Source organism: Ostrinia furnacalis, unplaced genomic scaffold (assembly GCF_004193835.3).
Source record: "Ostrinia furnacalis isolate ACB-3 unplaced genomic scaffold, ASM419383v2 OfSCF6739, whole genome shotgun sequence".
NCBI lineage: Eukaryota > Metazoa > Arthropoda > Insecta > Lepidoptera > Crambidae > Ostrinia > Ostrinia furnacalis.
This window is the reverse complement of record NW_021136978.1, coordinates 1-21,304: the sequence shown is the minus strand read 5'-3', so window position 1 is coordinate 21,304 and position 21,304 is coordinate 1. Positions and strand designations below refer to the sequence as shown.

Sequence of the window (21,304 nt, the reverse complement as noted above, 5' to 3'; positions counted from 1 at the left end):
GTGTATTATTATTATTATTTATGACTGGCTCTGTAATGTGACTCTTGTTTTTTTTCTATGTATTTTCGTGTGGCAGAAAAATAAACGTTTGTATTCTATTCTAAGTGTAATTTTCTTTCCCAGTGGTGGGCGAGCGCGAAAGGAACTCCGGCACAGTGAATGTTCGCACGCGCGACAACAAAGTTCACGGCGAGATGTCCATACAAGGGCTCATCGACCACTTCAACGAGCTCACCAGGAACAAGACGCCTTCGGAGGACAGCCAGCTACTTAAATAATCTAGCTTCAATAGTAAATAGTAGGGATTCGGGAAATTATAGGGATATACAGATGATTGAAAGTCAAGTTGAAGTTTGTGACTTTTTTTTTTTTATTTAAATTTTTTTTATCGTTTTTAGGTAAGACTTAAAAAAAAAAAATTATTTATTTTATAGAAACCAACAGCGATACATATATTTTAATATCGAAAATATCATAAGAAGAAAGCACTAAATAAAGAACTTTAATTTGTCTAAACGCCTTAATGATTATTATAATTTTAATTAACACTTATTTCTACATACTATTGTACCAGTGATTTAACGGAAAGGTAAGTGTGAGGAAAATGAGGTTTCACAATCATAGTACGGGAGATATCTCCAGCACAAAGGCCACGGCTGTGTTGTAAAATTGATTTAGTTCCAATGGGACACAATTTCAACGGGACACATTTTCAATCAGACACATTCCCACGTGGACACAGTTGCAAACTGACACAATACAGTCAGTCGAATAAATGAAAGTGTGGTTTCAAAGTTCCGCGACAGCATTTCCATCAAGTGTGGCCTTTGCTACTCTGTAAAGGGGCCATCCATCAATTACGTTACACTTTTAAGGGGAGGGAGAGGGTTGACGAAGTATGACACTGTGTGACAAGAGGGTGGGAGATGTCCTAAGTTTCGTGGACGTCACTTTTCAAATTGACGACGAAATTTGTGTGACGTAATGGATAGCTGTAGTAGTGTTGTTCAAAATGTTCCTATAATTTCTTGGATTCATACTAAATTGCGCGCATGACCGTTGGGGTCCTAAGGACCTTATGAAATTACATTGGCATTACTAATAATACTGAAAACACATTGACTGAAAGATGGGCCTTGGAAAACTAAGTTAGTAGTAGTTTCGCACGAAATTCGTTCGCACGAGTGAATACTTTGATACATCCGGGCAGAACGCCTACTAAAAAAAATATTATTATTGAAAGGGGGACGTTTCGCACATTCGTGCGAAACTACTACTAACCCATAAAAGGAAAACTAGCACTTCTATACGAAAACAATTGAATAACAATTTTAAAAACAAGTTTGTAAAATTGGTTTACGAAAAAAAATCTGTCTTAGTAATTTATTTTAGAATTCATACCTCATGAAAAGATGAATATATTTAGTTAATTTTCATTCATAAGAGTATCATGCATTTCTATGCATTTAAGAGCAAATCCTTCTTACATGTTCAACCCATTATTCATTCATTTTGAATCTTATTTCAACAGCCTAAAGTTGTTAATACGGTGGCAACCATTCACCCACCACTAGATAAGTCGTCCTACTCGTACCTAATGCTTTTACTTGTGAGTATTGTGCAGGGAACTACTTATTTTATGTTAAATTATGCACTAGGTTAAGTTTTCGGCGGTTCTGAAATAAATATTTCCAAATGCGAATTTACGTTTTATTTATTATTTTCACATTACCTATAACTACTTAATAATATGAAGTGCGATTTATTGTCACTATATTCTAGACTTAAAAATGAATGAGAATAATAATAATTGGTACTACCGTTCTATTCATGAATAAATAAATCAATTTTAGATTGAGGTCCAAATAAGGGCTACCTTTTTTTTAATTTTATTTACTATATTTTGACGTTCATATAGTTCATAAGTGCCACTTGTGGTCTAAATAAATATTTTTGATTTTTTTGAAAGACTGACGTTGCTGTGGGGAATACTTACGCCCGTATTCACAAACGATGCTTGCTTAAGTGAAGCAGCAAATCGAACGCACATCATTGAATAGAGCTCTGTGATGGGTTCGTGTGTCATCCTGTGCGTCCACGCGCACTGTGAGACCTCATAGTAATGTTTGTGAATACGGGCGTTAATCTTGATAAAAGCAGTTATTTGTGCGTCTTTCGCGAAATCGAACCCGCATTACGAGTGGACCTGAAAAATAAAAGATAAAATGTTATTTTTAGCGCAGAGTAATTTAATAAACTTAAAGCACTACACATAACTAAATAAGGGTTACGTTTTTTGCCATTTGGCTACGGAACCCTAAAAACTGCAAGAACGGCTGTTTTTTTTTTATTAAAAACCGTTTTGTCTACGGGAAACTGTCTTTAACTTCCCTGTCTTTAATTAACATCATAAAATTCAAAATTTTTCAAAATTCAAAATACGTTTATTGTGAACCACAGGTACATAGGTTGTCAAATTATAAATGGATATAGATCGGCTGCGTTCCGCCTTGAAGGCATACAATAGTTAGTGCTTAATTCTAGGGTTAAAGTTTATGCTGAAGGTTAGGTGCAAACATATTAAGTAATTATTCAGAATTTTTCAAATAATCGATCAATAAACAATTTGGTCCGTCAAAAAGTCACTAGTCTTATAATAACATTTTTCTGTCAAAAAATCACTAAGATTTCGTTTAAAAGATATCAGATCTTCAGAGTTTCGAATGGACTCGGGAATTTTATTAAAGATACGCGGTGCGTTGCAGAAGACACTTCCTTGAAGCAAAGCTGTCTTGCTGGCCACTGTACATAACTTGTGCTTGTGACGCTCTCTAGTTTTAAAAGAATATAAATCTAAATTAGTTTTAACAAACATTGCACACTCAAAAATATACAAGCATGGTACGGTCAAAATTTTAAGCTTTACAAAAAATGGTTTACATGAATCAGTCTGTTTCAGATTGTACATTGCTCGTATGCATCGTTTCTGAGCTCTAAACGCAAGGTCTTTGTCTGTTGAATTTCCCCAAAACATGATACCATATCGCAATGTCGACGCTACATAGCCATGATAGGCAGTCAATAAAGTGGATTCATTGGCATTTTTTCTCAAATTATATAATGCATAAGAAAACTGACTTAACTTTTTACACACATGTTCAATATGATTTTTCCATTTTAACAATATAAAGTCCTAGAAATTTTGTTGTTTCTGTTTCATTGATTATTTTATTAGAATATTTAATATTAATGTTAATTTCTTTATTTTTTGTTCGCGGTCTAAAATTCATTAGTAAAGTTTTGTCCAAATTTATTTTAAGATTATTATTATCAAGCCAATTTATAACTGTTGTCAAGGAATTGTTAATGTCAGTTTCCAATTCTTTAAAATTGACATTAGTAAAAAGAAGAGTACTGTCGTCCGCAAATAATGTCATATTGGTTAATTTTGTTATGGTCATGCTTAGGAACTTTTTTCAGATCCATCAAGCAAGTATCTGCTCTAAAGAAGTTCGTCTCGTAGTATGGAAACATTCAATGTAAGGCATTATAATAAACCGTATTTACAAGTTACACGACATCGTGGAACGTTGATATCATAAAGGTAGCAGGGAAGCGCTGGACGCAGGCCGCTACCAATCGATCAATATGGAAAGCATTGGGGGAGGCCTATGTTCAGCAGTGGACGTCCTATGACTGAAATGACGATGATGATGACAACTTACAATTTAAACGTCAGTATTTCGAGCACCAATATAGCCACCGAAGCAGCTGTCCCGTACAGCATAAACAGCAGTACTGGCTTTAGATCCAGAATTCCCACGCTGCTGAAAGCGGACACCTTGTGAGCGCAGCCCGGTTTAGGGACCTGCATGCGTCTGACCAGCGCGGACTGAAGACCAGCCTCGCGGATTTGCTTGAAGCTGAAATAGGTTAACAATTTTAAGTAGAAAAAAACAAAGAAAACAATATTTTGTTCGTCAGCCGAAAGACGTCCACAGCTGGACAAAGGCCTCCCCCAAGGTTTTCCACAAAGACCGTTATATCCGTTCGTAACATAAAATTGAGTATAGGTACAGTTAGAAAGTACGTTTGGTATAATGTTGGGAATCAAAATAGCAACCACTCAGTAAGTATGTGTATCCTGCTATAAAGTAGAACCCAGAACGTGACGCTTGTATTCTGCGGAAGCCATAGTTGTAAAGAGCGTCATCAAATATAGTCTGATTGGTTTTAATAACCCTTTTGGGCATAATAACCGTTAGGGTAGACAAGTTTTGATTAAATCAGCACTTACAAAATGTGGCCATGATAATTCTTCTCTGTCTGGTCTGGATAAATCTTACAAACCGGTCGAGTTTACTGCGCATCTGGCTGCCGTGACGTCACCTCGACACTGGTGCGGGCGGGGTGAACGCTGGGAGGTGTGCGCGTGATAGGGAGAGTCGCATTCCAACGAGGTGCGCTGTTAGCTTGATTGGGTTGTAAATATTATTTTTGTGTAATCAGCATGGCACGTGTAAACGTGTTGATAAATATGATAGATAATGATAATTATATCTATCTATTTGGTTACCATAAACAACTGTGATAGGTATTCTATAATTTATGGCCGGTAGTTTACCTACAATTCTTTCACAGATTGGATAAAAATATAAATGGAATTTCAAAAAAAATCTTGAATAGGTCCTACACCTATAATTTTAAATTACTAGTACTTATTTTCCATTTTTTTTACGGTTTCTTTGTGTTTTTGCGTCAAACTAATGTCTGTCTTACGGCTGCTCGAAGAGATATGCAATCAACCCAATGACCGCGATAGCGTAGATTTAGATTAGTACCATCAGTCGGTTCGTCGATTTTGCATTAACAGGTCCTTTAACTGTCGCCTGTAATATTATTTTTATTCTAGTTGTTTTAGTGTAAAGTTTAGTTACAAAGCTATGGACAACGAAGGTGAGAGAGAGCGTCTCATCCCACCCAGCGCTTCGGATTCCGAATTACAACCACGGAAAGGATTCCAATGGCGATACACAATTGAATTGCCTCTTTTCTTAATAAGTTTCGGCGTTGTACTCGCAGGTAATAAACATTATTATTTTTGTCCGGAATTAGAAATATTTTTTTAAATTAATAGTTTGCTTTGCAGCTCTTTATCTTACTTATGTAATTTACTTTGCTAGGAAACTAAACCTGTTGCTATTGTAAACAAACTGCGTGTTCAAGATTTGTTTACCTTACCTTAATTTGTTAACCTTAGTGTAAGGCCCGGTTCTAACCAAGGCGGAGCAGAGCGGATATTTTTTTAAATAGGAGATTGATTATTGAAAAGGGTGTTACTATGTATAATATGTATGTATTTACAAAAAAAAGTATTTAAAGTATGTTCATATCCGTTGTCTAGGGCCCATAGTACCTACAAGCTTTGCTTATAGTCTGGGACTAGAAGCGTAGTGTAAAATGTCCAAGGGTATTTATTACTAAAAATATTTCTCCGCTCCGTCTTGGTGGAAACCGGGTCTAAGGCTTATTTTGTACCTTCTTAAATGCTATGAGTATTTGTGAGTAGGTGTTTTTTAAACTGGAATCTTCTGTAGCAGATATAGAATACCTACATAAGTAAGCTGCTTTTGAATGACATTCATTATTTTCCAACCAGCTACACCGCTAAGCAACATCATCATGTACCGGACCTGTATCCACACACTGGGCCACACAGTGGGCGAGTGCCACACGTTCTTAGAGCCGGACAGCATGAATCACACCCAGGAGTTGGAGAATGAGGTCCAGAAGTACGTCACGATGGTGAATGCGGCACAGACTGTAATAGCAGCCGTGGTGCCGGCGGCTCTGTCTTTGTTCTTGGGGGTGTGGTCCGATAAGTATGGCAGGAAACCGTTGCTCGTATGGACGTTTTTAGGTAAGACTTAGTTAAGTCTATCCTGTTCTATCGTGAGGGTGCGGGTGAGTCTAGCTAAGTGTAGGATTTTTTTAAATAAAATATTATTTATTAGTAACTATTACAAAAATTACTAATAGTCCCGTTAGCCCCTCGTACTAAGCTAAATATGCTTGTATCACGAGTGAGCTCACCATAATAGTCGAGCGGCGGCGGGGACCGAACCCGCGTTCCCCGGATCACGAGTCGGCCAGTCCGACCCCTTCACCGTTCGGCTATCGTGGATTCCCGACTCATTTCTCACACAGCCTCCAGAGAGAGGAAATGAGTAGGTATGCCTTTTCCACTATTCCGCATACCATCATGACAGCAAACCTACTCTTTTAAATGGGGTTTTGCTTCTTATGATCCTGGATTCCTTTGAGAAATATCACGTAATTTTTTTCCATTATAAACAGAGTAAATCCTCCGTCTGCATTTGTGAACACAGGCCCAGTTTTTAGACTCGCAGTTTGCTACCAATGCTTAAATATTAACAAAATGTAAACTAATAGTTAAAAATTGTACTAAAAGTAAAAAAATTGGGCCTAAATTGTTTTATTTTATCATTTCAGTTATTTTTTTACGCAGGTCGGGTTTTTTTTTTATAAAATCTAATATTTTCGAAGCATGGATTATCTCATTTACATTGCAAATAGGCATTTTAGAAAATCTCACGTGAGATTAGGGGGTGGGGGAGGGGGTCTGGCAAAATCTCATGAAATCTCACCAAGGGGGGCGGGGGGTTAAAAAATGGCCAAAATTGTCGCACGTAAATTAATGGACGCCCCCTAACCTTCTAGCATCGTTTGTGAATAGGTACGTGCGATACTTAGTGCTAGTAGTCTATCTAGAGTTAGAGCGCTTTCACATTAGGGTGTTAGTAGCGCGACTGCAGCGCGGCAGCGGCGTTTTTATAATGTAAAGGCATGCATCCGCTGTCAGGCCGTATACAGAAAGAAAGCTGGAAACTTATAAGCGCTTACCGGCGCAGTAGCGGCGTAAGGGGGGGGCGGTGGGGGCGGTCCGCCCCGGGTGCCAAGCATCAGGGGGTGACAAAGTCTTTGCAGATTAGTACTCACTGACGCATCTGCATGGCAAGGACGGTCGTGATGTCATGACAGGGGGGGTGCCATTCTGGGGTGCCTCAGGCTATAATTTATATTANTATAAGCGCTTACCGGCGCAGTAGCGGCGTAAGGGGGGGGCGGTGGGGGCGGTCCGCCCCGGGTGCCAAGCATCAGGGGGTGACAAAGTCTTTGCAGATTAGTACTCACTGACGCATCTGCATGGCAAGGACGGTCGTGATGTCATGACAGGGGGGGTGCCATTCTGGGGTGCCTCAGGCTATAATTTATATTATGACGGGGGGGGGGTGCCGCCCCGGGTGCCAACTTATGCTACGCCGCCACTGTACCGGCGCTTGACAGCGCTGGTAACCCGCGCAGGAAAATATATGAACGCGCGCCGATAAGCACTGAACGGCGCCGACAAGTTTCAACATGCGCTGGTCAGCGCTGGAGCCTGGACGCTGCCATATAAAATGCCATTCAACTTGCTTCCTTTGTGAACGAACGAACCATGCAGCGCTGACAAAAGTTTCCAGCTTTCTTTCTGTATACGGACGGACTCACATAGTATGAAATTTTCGGCAGCGCGTCTGTCGCGCGTTTGTCGCGCTGCTAAATCGCCTAAATGTGAAAGCGCTCAGTAGGTATGTCGTATTTTCAAGGTTTAAGGCGATTAGTGTCCTCAATCCGCGCCAAATGGGCATTTTGTAAAGCCTACTCCTCTTTTACTGCTGGACAGAAATAGTTGAAAAAAATATATGTTATACAACAGTTCAAGGACTACATTTGTGACGTTTGAATTTTCGCTACGTCTTTTTGTTTTGGATTAAAAAAATAAATACGGGACATCGATTGTTTACTTAAATTCCCTACTCCTCCAAAACGGCTATGTTAATTTAAAAGATTTTTGCACGAATAGATTGGGAATTTTTTAATCTTTAAATGACACGTTGCGTTTTTCAATCGAACATTACTTTCATTCATAAATTTTACTTTTGATAAATTCCGAACGTTTTGCTGTTGAGGGGGCCTTCGCGGGGTGCGGGCGGCAGTCGGCCGCTGGCCTTCAGACGGGGAGGTTGTGTCACTCGCTACAAACTGACATTAGCGATCAAAATGAATTTTTTCTTTGGCTAAGTTGCACCACCTGACGTGACCTAACTTTGACCGTAGCTTTGGCGATAACCGGTGTTTTTTGTATGGAGTTAGACAGACTTTTGACGCTTGTCAAAGTTGAAGTAAGATGGTGCAACCCAGCTTTTGTTCGACAATAGATTTTATGTCAGAATTGTTCATAGAGTACGTGCATTAAATACCTTTACACCTGAGTTAAATGACACCGACATCAAGGTTCATCAATTTAAGTTTAAAATAATAGGCAGTAATGTATGAAGAAAGAGCTTCTATTCTGTATCTACCTATGCCCGTGTATTTTTGATCGGTGTCAAATCGGAGTTTTTGGTGCGGGGTACGCGGGTGTTGCTCGCGGCGTGAAGGTCAAACGCCCAAGGTCATTGAGGACTCTAATCGCCTTAAAGGGTCTTGCTTGAATCTTATGTTTTCAGGCATGACGTTCAATGGCATGCTGTCAGTGGTATACAGCATGGTGGAATCTCTCGGTCCGTGGTGGTACATCGTCAGCAGCCTGCCCTGCGCTTTGACCGGCGGTTTCCACATCATCATGATCGGAGCCTTTTGCTTCATCAAGGACATCACTGACGATGACAACAGGTCTTTTAGGTAGGCAAAAATTTAGAAGTAAACTGATTAAGGGTGGATTCGACCAAACAAGAGTAAATATTGATCTCAGAATAAATCGTCAGTTTTGACATATTTACCATACTAAAATTGACAATGTAACAGTTACACCAGGAGTTATTCTCGGATAAAAGTTTGGTCGAATCGGGCCTAAACTGACTGTACGGCGAAATAATTACCTATTTAGGTATCTTGTAAAGTAATCAAAGTTTTTATTGCCACTGAATATTCTAAAGCACGGTAATACTATCTATACAGTATTCCAACTCGGCCATATTTTTGAAATAAATGTCAACAGCCCCGCGGTACGTCACGGTATGACAACATGCGATAGGGCTGCTCACCTACAGTACCCATTCTAATTACATCTGTCTACTTAGAATTTCTATCTAGTATTGTGATTGTATTATTTTTTTATTTAGACAAACAAAATACTTTTTGAATGGAATAGGATAAAAATGCGTGTTGTTTTGTGGTTAGTAGATTTAATTTAAAAAAATATACTAAAATAATTTTGAATCTACTAATCATAATGACCGGTTACTTTAATTTCAGGCGGGTGAAGTCGTGGGCCAAAGCTGGTTTTAAATACAATATAATTTTCATTTCAAATCAAACTGACTGAAAATGACCATTTCTGACAGTTAATGACTAGGTAGTTTTTGAAAAATTTGACCGTTTAAGACGGTAAGTCAAATTCAATCAACTTAGTCATTTTCAACACTAGGCCATCGACGTCCGTTCGGCACATTCGCGACACCCCTAACTTTTACTTTCGACCGCGTACCGAAATTTGAAATTCGAAGGAATGCTCGCGTTTCGTCGGTTTATATGAAGTTACAATACTGTATGATATTATTACCGTGTCTAAAGTTTCTTTTGTTTTGTTTTTTTCGCTCTGATAAATATCATTTTATTGTTATATTTAGAACTCTGCTCTTGTACTTGTTTAGTTTATTAAGCAAGCAATACGTTTAAGTTATGCTAATGCAAATAATTTCCTCAATTCTCTTCTTAAAAATTTCCACTTATAGAAATAGTAGACCGGTGACGGACTATCAATTGCTCAAAATATTGAGCATGTGAAAGTAGGTATCAAAGTCAAAGTCAAAATATTTTGCTCTTAAGGAGCCTCTACATGTCTCAATCTTTTTACCCTACCAGCGCTTCGAGACCAACATTTGGCAAGTGCTGAGAAGAAGCGCCGCAACAAACTCAGTCACCACTGTCAGCCGATTAATATCTGGAGTCCTCGATCACCTTTACACGAATTTAAGAGAATGCCCAATGAAAATTGTTTTCAGGTTAACCATGCTCACTCTAACGAATGCGTTGGCCCAGACTACAGCTACAATGCTCTGCCCCTACATAGTGAAATGGATCGGCAACGTTTACTTGCTGTTGCTCGCGGCCACTTTATACACGTTAGCATATGCCTTCACCGTGGTCATCGTTGAGGAGTCTTTGACCAATATCGAACAGGTATGGTGTTATTTTGTTGCAAATTTAAAGTGTAATATAGAATTTCGCCATAGCCAACAAATGATGTGCATGTGTGGTGTGTTTAACAGGTTGTCGATATTATTCAAGATTAAAAACAAAATTTTAGGACATTTGTTTTTTTACTGATTTGTGTTGAGTGTCAGTAATACATATGTACACACCCTGTATTACACTATAAATGCCATAGTAATTTTATCTATCAGTGATGTCGTTCGTAGAAATGTAATCAAATTAATCATGGATTGCATATATGAGTCATTTTACCTTCGCTTTGTTTGGTAAAGCCCCTTGTAGGTACTGGCCCGTATTATAAAGTAAATCTTTTATACCTGTGTCGATATTATAGAAGGTCAAGGTATTCAAATCTCACTTGTAACTCAAAGTTGACTTTATTTCTGGTCAGAAACTCCACCGTTTTTCCTCTTTAATTTAAAATTTCTTCTATTACAGGGCAGCTTCTTATCAGTGTTGAAACTGTCGCACATAAAAGAAATGGCAATCGCCTGTTTCTCGAGAAAACCTGACTATGGCAGAGCAATCCTACTTTTATCGGGAGCTACATGCTTCCTCTCTCTATTTCTTCTCTATGGAGAGAATGGTCTCCTGTACATGTACACAAGGGAGCATTTACACTGGACTATGAAAGATTTCACCATGTTCTCGTCCATCAGTACCGGGATGTGGTTCGTTGGGGCCTTTGTTGGCGTGGCGTTTATACAAAAATGGCTGCGGATCAGCGACCTGACCTTCACCGCGATATCTTTCATGTCTTGTGTAGTGGAGTACACAGTCAAAACTCTTGCTACGACTACATGGCTCATGTATTTAGGTAAGTTCTTTAAAACTCATAAAACTCATTTATTTTTGCAAATAGGCTTTTAAAAAGCACTTTCACACGTCCCAGTATTAACCCTACCACTGCTTCGGGACAATAAATGGGCCAGTGCTGAGAAGAAGCAGCGAAAGAAACCCAGACCCTATTGTCAGTCGCTTTGTTTACTTTTTGCAGTTAGTCTTTTGGATGTCCCAATATTCTTCAATAATAAATTTTGTGGGTAATATGGCTGAGAAGAATCCGCTCAAAAATTCAGTGACCATTGCGAAACTCTTGGATAAATTGTAATATTGTATTGATGCGAGCTACGCAGGTTTTTTATTCCACACATTTTCGTCCTTAATCTTCTGCTTTTACAACCTTAATAACCCTTTACATCTCTTCTGGCCGATGGGACAGCAAGATTCTGGAGTGGAGGCCGCGTACCGGAAAACGCAGCGTGTGACGTTCACCCACAAGGTGGGCCGACGACATCATAAAGGTAACAGGAAAGCGCTGGACGCAGGCCAACCAACCAACCACATGGAAGCCAACCGGGCAACATGGAAAGCAGTGTATGTTCAGCAGTGGACGTGCTATGGCTGAGATGATGATGATGATGATGATGACTTTTCTTCTGCCTTTCTATTGAATCAAACGTATGAAAAGATATAATGTATCAGAAGACTATAATGTGCCCTTGTTACAGGATCTGCTCTGTCGTTATTCGGGACAGTCTACGCTGTACTCATCAGGTCATTCCTGAGCAAGACGCTGCCAAGCCAGGACATAGCCAAGGTCTTCGGATTCCTGAGTTTCGTGGAGGCCTTCTGTCCGTTGCTTGGGCCTCTTGTGTACAACTCACTGTATGAGGCGACCATATCGACATTCCCTGGGTCAATTCTGGTACTCACCGCGGGGATATATGCTGTGTGTTTCATTTTGACCCTGTGAGTATAACTTTTTAATCTATTTTGAGACCCACAAAAATGGCTTTTCCATACCTGCCAGCTGCCTTTTAGGGTGTCTATAATATCGTGCGGATTTCATCACGCATGCAGGATTACCCCGGGTCTCTCTTACCCCTCGTGCGTAGGTATTCCATAGTTTATTTCACTTTGTTCACCCAGGTGAAAGTCGAATTTTTAGTGTCCTCATTTCACCTCGGAACCATTTCACCCAGGTGAATTGATTGGATTAAAACAGTCGCCTTTGTTCATCTAGGAATTTATTCACTAATGTTTTCGCATCTGTTTACCTGGGTGAATTAATTCGTTACAAATCCAATTGTAGGTAGGGAGGAAAGGGGTGACTTGTGCAATGCAGATGGTTATTTGCCTGCTGGTTACCGCTGGCATAGGAGAGGAAGAAGCAAACTGTTGCTGCAATCGTCTTTCTTCTTTCGTTCTAGAAGTCATTGCAACGGAACGGGGCGCGACATTTATCTATGTTTTCTGTCAACCAAAAAACCTAGTACACGCTGTAAATAACTTGAATTTAAATTCTTCTCAATGACCTTTTCCGCAGTAATATAACACTTTACATCTCTTCTGGATACTCATACACCTCATGCTATTGCCAAGTATCGGACTCTATAAATTTTAGTTTATCAACCTGTTCTTTATTTGTTTCAGAATCATAAAGTGCATCACCATAAGAATAAATACTTCACAGTCATATGATGTGATACGAGCCCATGTGCAAAGTAGTCCGTCTGTTAGGATACGAGAGGCACACTTAATTATGTAATATAAAATTTTCATAAAATAAAAAAAGTTTGTGTAAAAAAACAATTAACCATAGTTTCGACTAAGTAGGTATATTTCGACACATTTCAATTTCTTCCATGACCTGACATAAAAAATAAACAAATATTATGAAAAGATGCAATTGATGAAAAATTAGATCTCTTGCTGTAAAAAAATGGGGAAGCGTAAAGAAAACTTTCTCCTTATTTTATTGGGTTCGTGCAATCATAAGTATGGTAACACTGCTGAATGAATTGCGGTAAATCTGATTCCGATCAAAATATCATCAACTGTCGTATCGTTCTTTATTGGCGACATTTTATTTCGATAGCGAATTGGACGACATCATTTAGCCAGTGGGTCTAGACAAAGTGCAAATTATAATCGCAAACCAGTCGAAAAGTAGTCGAAAAGCCCCTTTTTTGTATGGAGTTTTGACGGATTCGATTTTCGATTCGTTCAAAAAGTGCGTTATGTCTAGGGGGGCTGAGTTATACTTTAACTTTAGCAAACGTCAAAAATCTGTCAAACTCCACTCCATAAAAAAACAGCGCTTATTGTTATGGTTACGGTTATAGTCAGGTGGTGGAACTCGTGTGTGATGAACTGTGATATAAGACTTATTTCTTTAAAGTTTAATTTTTTTTTCATTGTATTGTAAAAATTATTTGCAAATAAAAGTTACTTTTATAAATTACAATTTCAATCAATTCCTTTACGCCCCCCCCCCCCCACCAGTCTTTAATTTAAGTTGGGTATAGGTAGATATAGCGGGGGACTAAGGCACCCCAGAATGGTCTGATGCCCCCCAGAATTTTTGATTCGAAATTTCGAAGATGAAAGATGTTAGTGCGAATGAGCTATATTATTAAGATACCAATCGCCTATCAACATAAATCATGACCGTCCTTGTCATGCAGATGCGCCAGTGAGTACTGTGGTACTAATCTGCGCGACTGTTGTCACCCCCTGATGCTTGGCACCCGGGGGGAACCGCCCCCACCGCCCCCATGACATTTTTTCACGCGGTCGGTCGCTACGTAACGTAAATTCATGGTAAGCACACTGTTCTTTATTTGTTTCAGAATCATAAAGTACATCATAAGAATAACTACTTCGCAGTCATATGATCTAATACAATCATAAGTAGGTAAGGTAACCTATTGCTGTATGAATTGTTGTGAATCTGATTCCAATCGATATTCCTATTATCATCTTCGTATCTTCATTGGATGGATCATTCGCTTATTATTTCGATAATAAGTACGAGGACAATAATTGTATTCTCTAAAACTATTATATAAAAGTATACAGGGTGGAAACGATAAGTGATCTCACTCGATTATTTCTAAACTATACAAGATATCAAAAAACTAGTTACTGATCCTGAAAGTGCTTCATGAGCTCTATCAAACGGTACCAATAATAGGTTAAAGAATAAATTGGATCTATCCGAAAATTCAATGTTTCCGGCTTCCATACATTTGGTACAGCCCCATAATATTAAAAACTGCAAAAGATATCGTGAAACTGGTTACTGATCCTAAAAGTACTTCACGAGCTCTATCCTATGGTATCGATATTAAGTTACAGAATAAACTGGATCTATCTAAAGATTCAATGTTTTTATCTTCCATACCTACATTAAGTATATATAACTTATATATATATATTATAGCAAGTAATGCCTAAAACTAATTTTCCATAAATAATTTTAAATAAGAATGCAATTTACGATTTTATTTAAAGTTTAAAAAAAATACACTTCTAATATTGCGTGGTTGGCATACATTTAATATGGAAGCTGGAAACATTGAATTTTCGGATAGATCCCGTTTATTCTGTAACCTGTTATTGGTACCGTTTGAAAGAGCTCGTGAAGCACTTTCAGGACCAGTAACCAGTTTTTCGATATCTTGTATAGTTTAGAAATAATCGAGTGAGATCACTTATCGTTTCCACCCTGTATTTTGATCACTAATGCATTGATCGCCATCGTTGCACGCCGCTCCGGGTGATCGCGTGTGATCGCGTTGGTTTGGCCGAACCTTAAGCTGTGTATGTGATGAACTGTGTTACAAACTTACTCGTAGTAGGTACTTATTAGAAACAACTAACTTAAGCACGTAGGAACTATTTGCAAATAAAAGTATTATTTTTATAAATTGCAATTTCAATCAATTTACACCTGCCCTAAGTTACTGTTAGTAGCTAAAAAGATTCCTGAGATAGACCGATGTACGCAGGCAAGGACGCGGGCAAAAGTCAATAAATAAGGTGTCGTCCATTGATCACGCAAGGATCTAAAGGGTTCGGAAAAAAACACAAAATAGCATTATACGTTAAAAATTGCTAAAATTAAGGAAGAAGCACACTTATCAACCCGGAAACGGATCGTAAAAGTAGTCAACTAGAGGAAATCAGTATTCTTGGTATGACACTCCGTACTGCAACGCACATTTAATTTTACCCGCACCGTAACGTAACCGCCTCGCCTCGCTTGATGTTGATTCCTTTCCAGGTTAATAAGCGTGCTATGAACCTTAATGCCATATGTCAACAACTCACGCGACCCTCAGCAACTCCAGATAAGGGGAATCTTTCCTCACGGGCACGAAGGGGTCGAACCCGTTCATGAAATCGACCTCCGCCAAGTCACACTTCTCAGTCTCCAGGAAGGTGTCTTCGATGCGCCGGTAGACTGGCTCCACGATCGAGTGGAACGCGAAAAGACCCTGGAGTGATAGGTCATCATCATCATCAGATCATTTAATCTCCATTGCAGGAAAACGACTTTATTTACCAGAGGCAAATGGAAGAAAGGCCAAAGCCTACACTCTCCACGCTAGCTAGACCGGCTCCATGATCGAGTGGAACGCAAACAGACCCTGGTCAGAGGCAGTAGTTTAGGTCATCATCATCAAGTAGGTTAGTCTCCATTGCAGGAGGAAGATCCTCTCAAAACCAGTGAAAAATGGAGGAATTGGACTAGGTACATTCCCCACGCTGGCCAGACTGGAATATGTAGACCCCGAGCCCAATGATAGTCAGAGTCATCCTCAGCAATTCTTACAGGGGAATCTAAAAGGGGAATCCTTGTTCATATTCATTTATTCACGTAGTAAAATAAAGCGAACAAAGTTAGTCTTGCTTTAGACTTACCTGTCTTATTCTTTCGACACCTTCGTTGATATCGTAAAATTGGCCTTTTCCCTTCTCTGGATCCACTTTCTTGTAAATAGTAACGTGAACAGGATCATTGTAAAGCTAAAAACAAAATGTATGAATCAAACGAGAGAATAAGGAGTAGATCTAAGAGATTGCTACTTCTCATGTATTTGAATAAATCAACTGCCTTAAACCTCAATTTTTACGGAGCTCGCTGATCGCTAACAATAGGTACTATATCGGAATTTATTGTCACAAATACTTTGTCAAAGGCTTGTACGAATGTACTCACACTAAAGACAAAGTGGTTGTAGTCCACATCATTGGCAGCCAACGTGACCTTCGAGGCAGCCAGCTGGGATAGCGTCTTGATGGAGTTGGAAGGCGCTTGTAGCAGCACCACGATATTAGCTGAGTATGCTGCGTACAGCGCCATTAGGGCGGCAAAGAACACCCATGCCGTGACGCGACCTGGCGTGAATATGAATCAGGTAAAGCTATATGAAGGTAGGTATTACTTAGCATCTCCAGTAGTTCGAGAGAACGAGCCATACTAGTGGGTTCTGGGTTCGATTCCCAGATAGATCAGGTGAATTAAATGGCATGTGACTCTATGAGCTGTAATTGGAATCGGCGGTTGGAGAGTTAAACTGATCGACTGTTTAACGTGATCCCTAAGAATCGAATCAAGGACTACAGAGGCGCAAATGATGGTAAATATATACACATATCGATGGCTCCTACGTATACTGGCGTAAGTGAAAAAAGTAAATTTTACAGGAGAGCCATTTTAGTGGCCAGAACCATATTTTTGGGTCATATCTTCTGACCTACTAAAACGAATTTAATGAAATTTCACATTTAGCCTTAACATGTAATGCTTTTGCTACTGCTGTTATCAATTTTTATATTTTTCTTATNTGGGTCATATCTTCTGACCTACTAAAACGAATTTAATGAAATTTCACATTTAGCCTTAACATGTAATGCTTTTGCTACTGCTGTTATCAATTTTTATATTTTTCTTATATATTTTGAGATTTTACGCATTGCCCTTTTACGTCGGCATATTTCTATAATTTCATGTATATTGTTCAACGTAAAGAGACTTAAATGACAACGTAAATATAATATTTTAAGCGATTACTCTCTTTATTTATGCATGTAATTATTTTAATTGTTATCATGTGCTATATCAATAATAAATCAGTTAGAAAAAGTCGTTTAATGTACCGTTTTAAGTTTTAACGCAAATACGCCCATATACTGTGCTCGAGATTTAGTTAGGTCTTTTAAAATAATGTGTCATATTTTAAAAAAATATAAATAACTTGAAAAAATCGAATTGCCTAAGGCGGGAATTGAACCCACGATGCCTTAGGCAGTTCGATTTTTTCAAGTTATTTATAATTTTCAAATTAGTTTGAGATGCGACTCTTAACGCTAAAAATTAAATAACTATATAATGTGTCATAATTTATAAATAAAACAATTTGCTAAATATTTTCATGGCTTTATTTAAGATTTGGATTATAAAAAATATATGTTTATGTAAGCAACTACTCGTATAGATTGACGAATCGTATGATTGGGCTTTATACGTGGCGTAGTTTAGCACATACGCCTATTTGCCTAAAATTTTATTTTGTATCTAATGGAAAAAAAATTTTTTTTTCTTACTGATGTTATAGATTAGAGCAAAGTGAAATCATTGCTTAAATAATTGGAAAAAGGCGTAAGCGGCAGTTTCGCCCTTATACGTAGGAGCCATCGATATACAATATGGTGAGTTTCATGTAGCCCAGTACCTCTAGCTAGATAATGCACAATAAATAAAATCGATATCAAAATTGCCACTGAAAATTCTACTTTACCTGAAATCCGCCTTGGTTCCAAAAAGCACCCTTGTTGGCTGACAGCACTCATTGTCAATAGTAGAGCATCGCCGATACTTCCGTCCAATTGGGAAGGGCCCTAAAATATTTCTCAATGATATAAGTCACATAACCAGGACATGGTTACACGTAATACACATAGATGAACTTACCGCCCCGAGATTGGCCTCCCATTTGCTAGCCAAATACAGAGTAACGGTAGATACTACGGCACAAACAATAATGGCTACCCACACACTGGTTGAGAAAGGGAGAGAGAAGATATTGGACACGTAGGAGAGAGGAGGCTGGCGGAATATGAACCGAACTCTGAACGGTGCCATCATGTCTGTGTAAGTAACCACGTCTAGGCGTTCTTTGTCGTTGATCATGCAGTTGGTACCTGAGAAAATAACCATATAGATAACTGAAATTAAGATGAAGATATTTATCAAGATTGGAGGAAGCCACAGAATGCAGGCCGGCCAATCTGGAAATCATTGGGAGTGGCCTGTGCTCAGCAGTGGACATCCTGCGGCTAAAATAATGAAGTAGCAGTGGAATTGGTGGTTGAAGTTTTGGGAGAAGCCCCGTTGGCTTGGCAGCAAGCATTGGGGAAGTAGTCATTCCCAAATCTAAAGAGATCGCACTGCATCAATTTTTGCAATCAATTCTGCAAAATCTTGCAATGCAAAATTGAAAAAGTAACGTACCCAAATCAGCCTTTCCAGTGTGAAGATCGTTTATCATGCCCGACCACTGCCCGTTCTGCTTGTATCCCCATCGGTGGCTGAAGATGTACCGAGGAGTGGCGTTAAGCATTTGAAAAGCTAGCTTCACATCCATCCAGCAAATCTTTGCGATCGAGTCGAATTGGAGTTCCCTAAAAGATTAATACAGGCTCTTGGTTATCATTTACCTTTTAAGTAACTCTGTGCAACTTCTTGTTTGGATAAGCTGCAGTTATCGCCTTTAATTTTTTCAGTACAATCTGTACAATACACCAAGTAAGACGTACTTACAATCTGTTTTCCCTTGGCAGATGGTATTGAGTCGTGTTGCTATCTTGAATCACATTAGCCATGGTCAGAGGGTGTCCCATAACGTCCCTTCGTCTTCGGAAAAGCTCTCTATGGGGTCTAGTGTCGATAAAAGTTCCATTGAAATATCCTCTTGGAGTTTTTATCATTGGTTGAGAGGATGAAGATCTATGGACTAAAAAGTAAAAAGGCAACAATAATTAAATGTACCTATTTGATTGCGCTCAAGTTATAGTGTTTGATATCAATGACTTACGTTCACTCATTTTGTACCCATGGTCGTCCCTTTCAGCTAACACCACATCACTGTTTGGCAATAAAGGACAATCCATAAGAAGATCTAGACTGGTCTGATTAATATTTGTACCTGATAAGACCAGCCATCGAAAAGGAGAGCTGAAAAGTTTTTTCCTTGTGCCCTACAGAAAGTTTTATTAGTTTATATATATTTATATTTTTAAAGGATAACTGTGAGAATAGAAACATCATACATACAGTGAAAATAATATCGGCAATATTTGGGCAGTTATAATCGACAAGAAAAAGCACATTGTGCAATAAATAATCAGGAGCATTGTTGCCCATTAATGTTGAAGACCTAAACCCAGCTTTAGATAATTCATTCACTAATTTCACCACAGTACCTGAAATAAAACATGATAATGACTTCGGTTATTATTTAAATAAACTAAATTATAAAAATACATATCAATTTATTATACTCGTGTCCCAACACAGATCCCAAAATATTGTTTGAGTTGGCGTTTCTTCATTAAGAATGTAATGTTTAATAAAATTGGTCGTAAAACTGTCCCTTGCAGTAACCCCATTGTTTATAAATAACGCAAACACAACCAACTCCAAATACTTCATCATAAGAATAACTAAATTCACAGGCACCGCACGAATAGACTTAACTGGAAATGTAAACTTCAAGCTCTGTGGCAGTTTATAGCAATTATTTTAATTTGACTAGGTGAGTAAACATTATCAAACGCTTTAAGTAAGACGCCTGGCTATACTCGAAGTTATTTATCAGTAAGTAGGCATTATTGATTACATAATGGCTGAAATTAGTAGGCACCATTTATCCTCCATATTTAAATGCTTTAACAGTTTCAAAATCTTAAAATGTATGGTATCAGTTAAATGTATACGATTTTCTGTGCAAGTTTGTTGTTAGTTAATAGAAACAATGTAATTACTTTTCATTTGCACATTTTTTGCTTTAAATAATTATTTTTTAAATAAATATTGTTCCCACTTAAGTGACTTAAAATTTCGTGTAACAAACAACATGAAATAACTCTTATTATTACAGACAGCTTTTATAATATTTAATGAGTAACTGTCTAAATACTAGGCTGGGAAATTACCCTTAATTGCCACTTTCCAAGTGAAGCAAACCATAATTTGATTGAAAAGGAATTAGGATAGTTAACTGGCTTCCGTTTGCTTAACTTACGATCGGAAAATTAACTATACTTAGCTTACAGAGGTTTATTTTATTTAATGATAGTGTTTTACCTATAGAATCAGAAATGAGGAGATCCGCAGGAGAACCAAAGTAACCGACATAGCTCGCAGAATTGCTAAAATCAAGTGGCAGTGGGCGGGGCACATAGCTCGTAGAGACGATGGCCGTTGGGGCCGGAAAGTTCTCGAGTGGCGACCACGGGCTGGAAGACGTAGCGTGGGCAGGCCTCCTACTAGGTGGACCGACGATCTGGTATAGTCTGGATGCGGGCAGCGCAGGACCGTTCATTGTGGAAAACCTTGGGGGAGGCCTTTGTCCAGCAGTGGACGTCATTTGGCTGAAACGACGACAACGACGATTTTACCTATTATGAAGAATAATACAGACGTTACGTCATGTGATACATTGAACTTCACACTTGCATAACGATGTGAGAACAAAATGAAAACAATACTTAAATGAATGATCACTGCAAATATTATACGTAAGTACATTCTACTTATTATATTCGTGAGTAACAACTTACACCTGTCCTTAATTATACATTTTGTAGTAATACAAGCGATAATAATTATAATTTAAATGACTATCTAAAAAAACAGTGTTGTTCAAACTTTTTACAAGTTTTTATTTTTATAGTGACAGCAGGCAGACAGCTACATGGAGGGAGATGGGGTGAATTTTCTATTCATTTTACTTTTTCAAATCTAAAATGTATGTGTGAAGAAACTATACTTACTGTTTTAAAATGGATGATTATGCTAACTCTATCTAATATTATACTTTAAATTCAATACTTTATAGCTTTTGACTACACCCATCAAATAAAACTGAGCAACTACGAGACGCTAGATTAAAGTATGTTGAGACATAATATCATATTATCGGGTGCGCCAAAGTTCACCTAAATTTTC

General features: G+C 38.4%; 2 protein-coding genes across 4 annotated transcripts; one reads left to right on the top strand and one right to left on the bottom strand.

The window, feature by feature from the left end:
• Positions 1–1,444: 1,444 nt before the first annotated feature.
• LOC114362797 (glutamate receptor 1) lies at positions 1,445–19,819 on the bottom strand. Of its 2 annotated transcripts, XM_028318330.1 has the most exons (12): positions 19,636–19,819; positions 19,409–19,557; positions 19,170–19,332; positions 18,896–19,088; positions 18,587–18,756; positions 18,047–18,276; positions 17,874–17,973; positions 16,292–16,470; positions 15,994–16,098; positions 15,400–15,566; positions 3,726–3,923; positions 1,445–2,206 (listed from the first exon to the last, which is right to left on the bottom strand). In XM_028318330.1, exons 1-12 carry the CDS (start codon positions 19,787–19,789, stop codon positions 2,161–2,163), a joined length of 1,854 nt encoding a protein of 617 aa, XP_028174131.1. In that variant the 5' UTR covers positions 19,790–19,819; the 3' UTR covers positions 1,445–2,160. The 2 variants fall into 2 exon arrangements, with proteins under 2 accessions (XP_028174131.1, XP_028174132.1); XM_028318331.1 differs by having other exon boundaries at positions 19,409–19,735.
• Positions 4,822–14,146, top strand: LOC114362798 (proton-coupled folate transporter-like). 2 transcript variants are annotated; one of them, XM_028318333.1, is made up of 7 exons: positions 4,822–5,082; positions 5,660–5,920; positions 8,574–8,748; positions 10,071–10,248; positions 10,720–11,098; positions 11,793–12,033; positions 13,917–14,146. In XM_028318333.1, the coding sequence occupies exons 1-7, from the start codon at positions 4,944–4,946 to the stop codon at positions 13,975–13,977; spliced, it is 1,434 nt and encodes a 477-aa protein (XP_028174134.1). In that variant the 5' UTR covers positions 4,822–4,943; the 3' UTR covers positions 13,978–14,146. The 2 variants fall into 2 exon arrangements, with proteins under 2 accessions (XP_028174134.1, XP_028174133.1); XM_028318332.1 differs by lacking the exon at positions 13,917–14,146 and adding an exon at positions 12,718–13,274 and having other exon boundaries at positions 4,827–5,082.
• Positions 19,820–21,304: the final 1,485 nt, after the last annotated feature.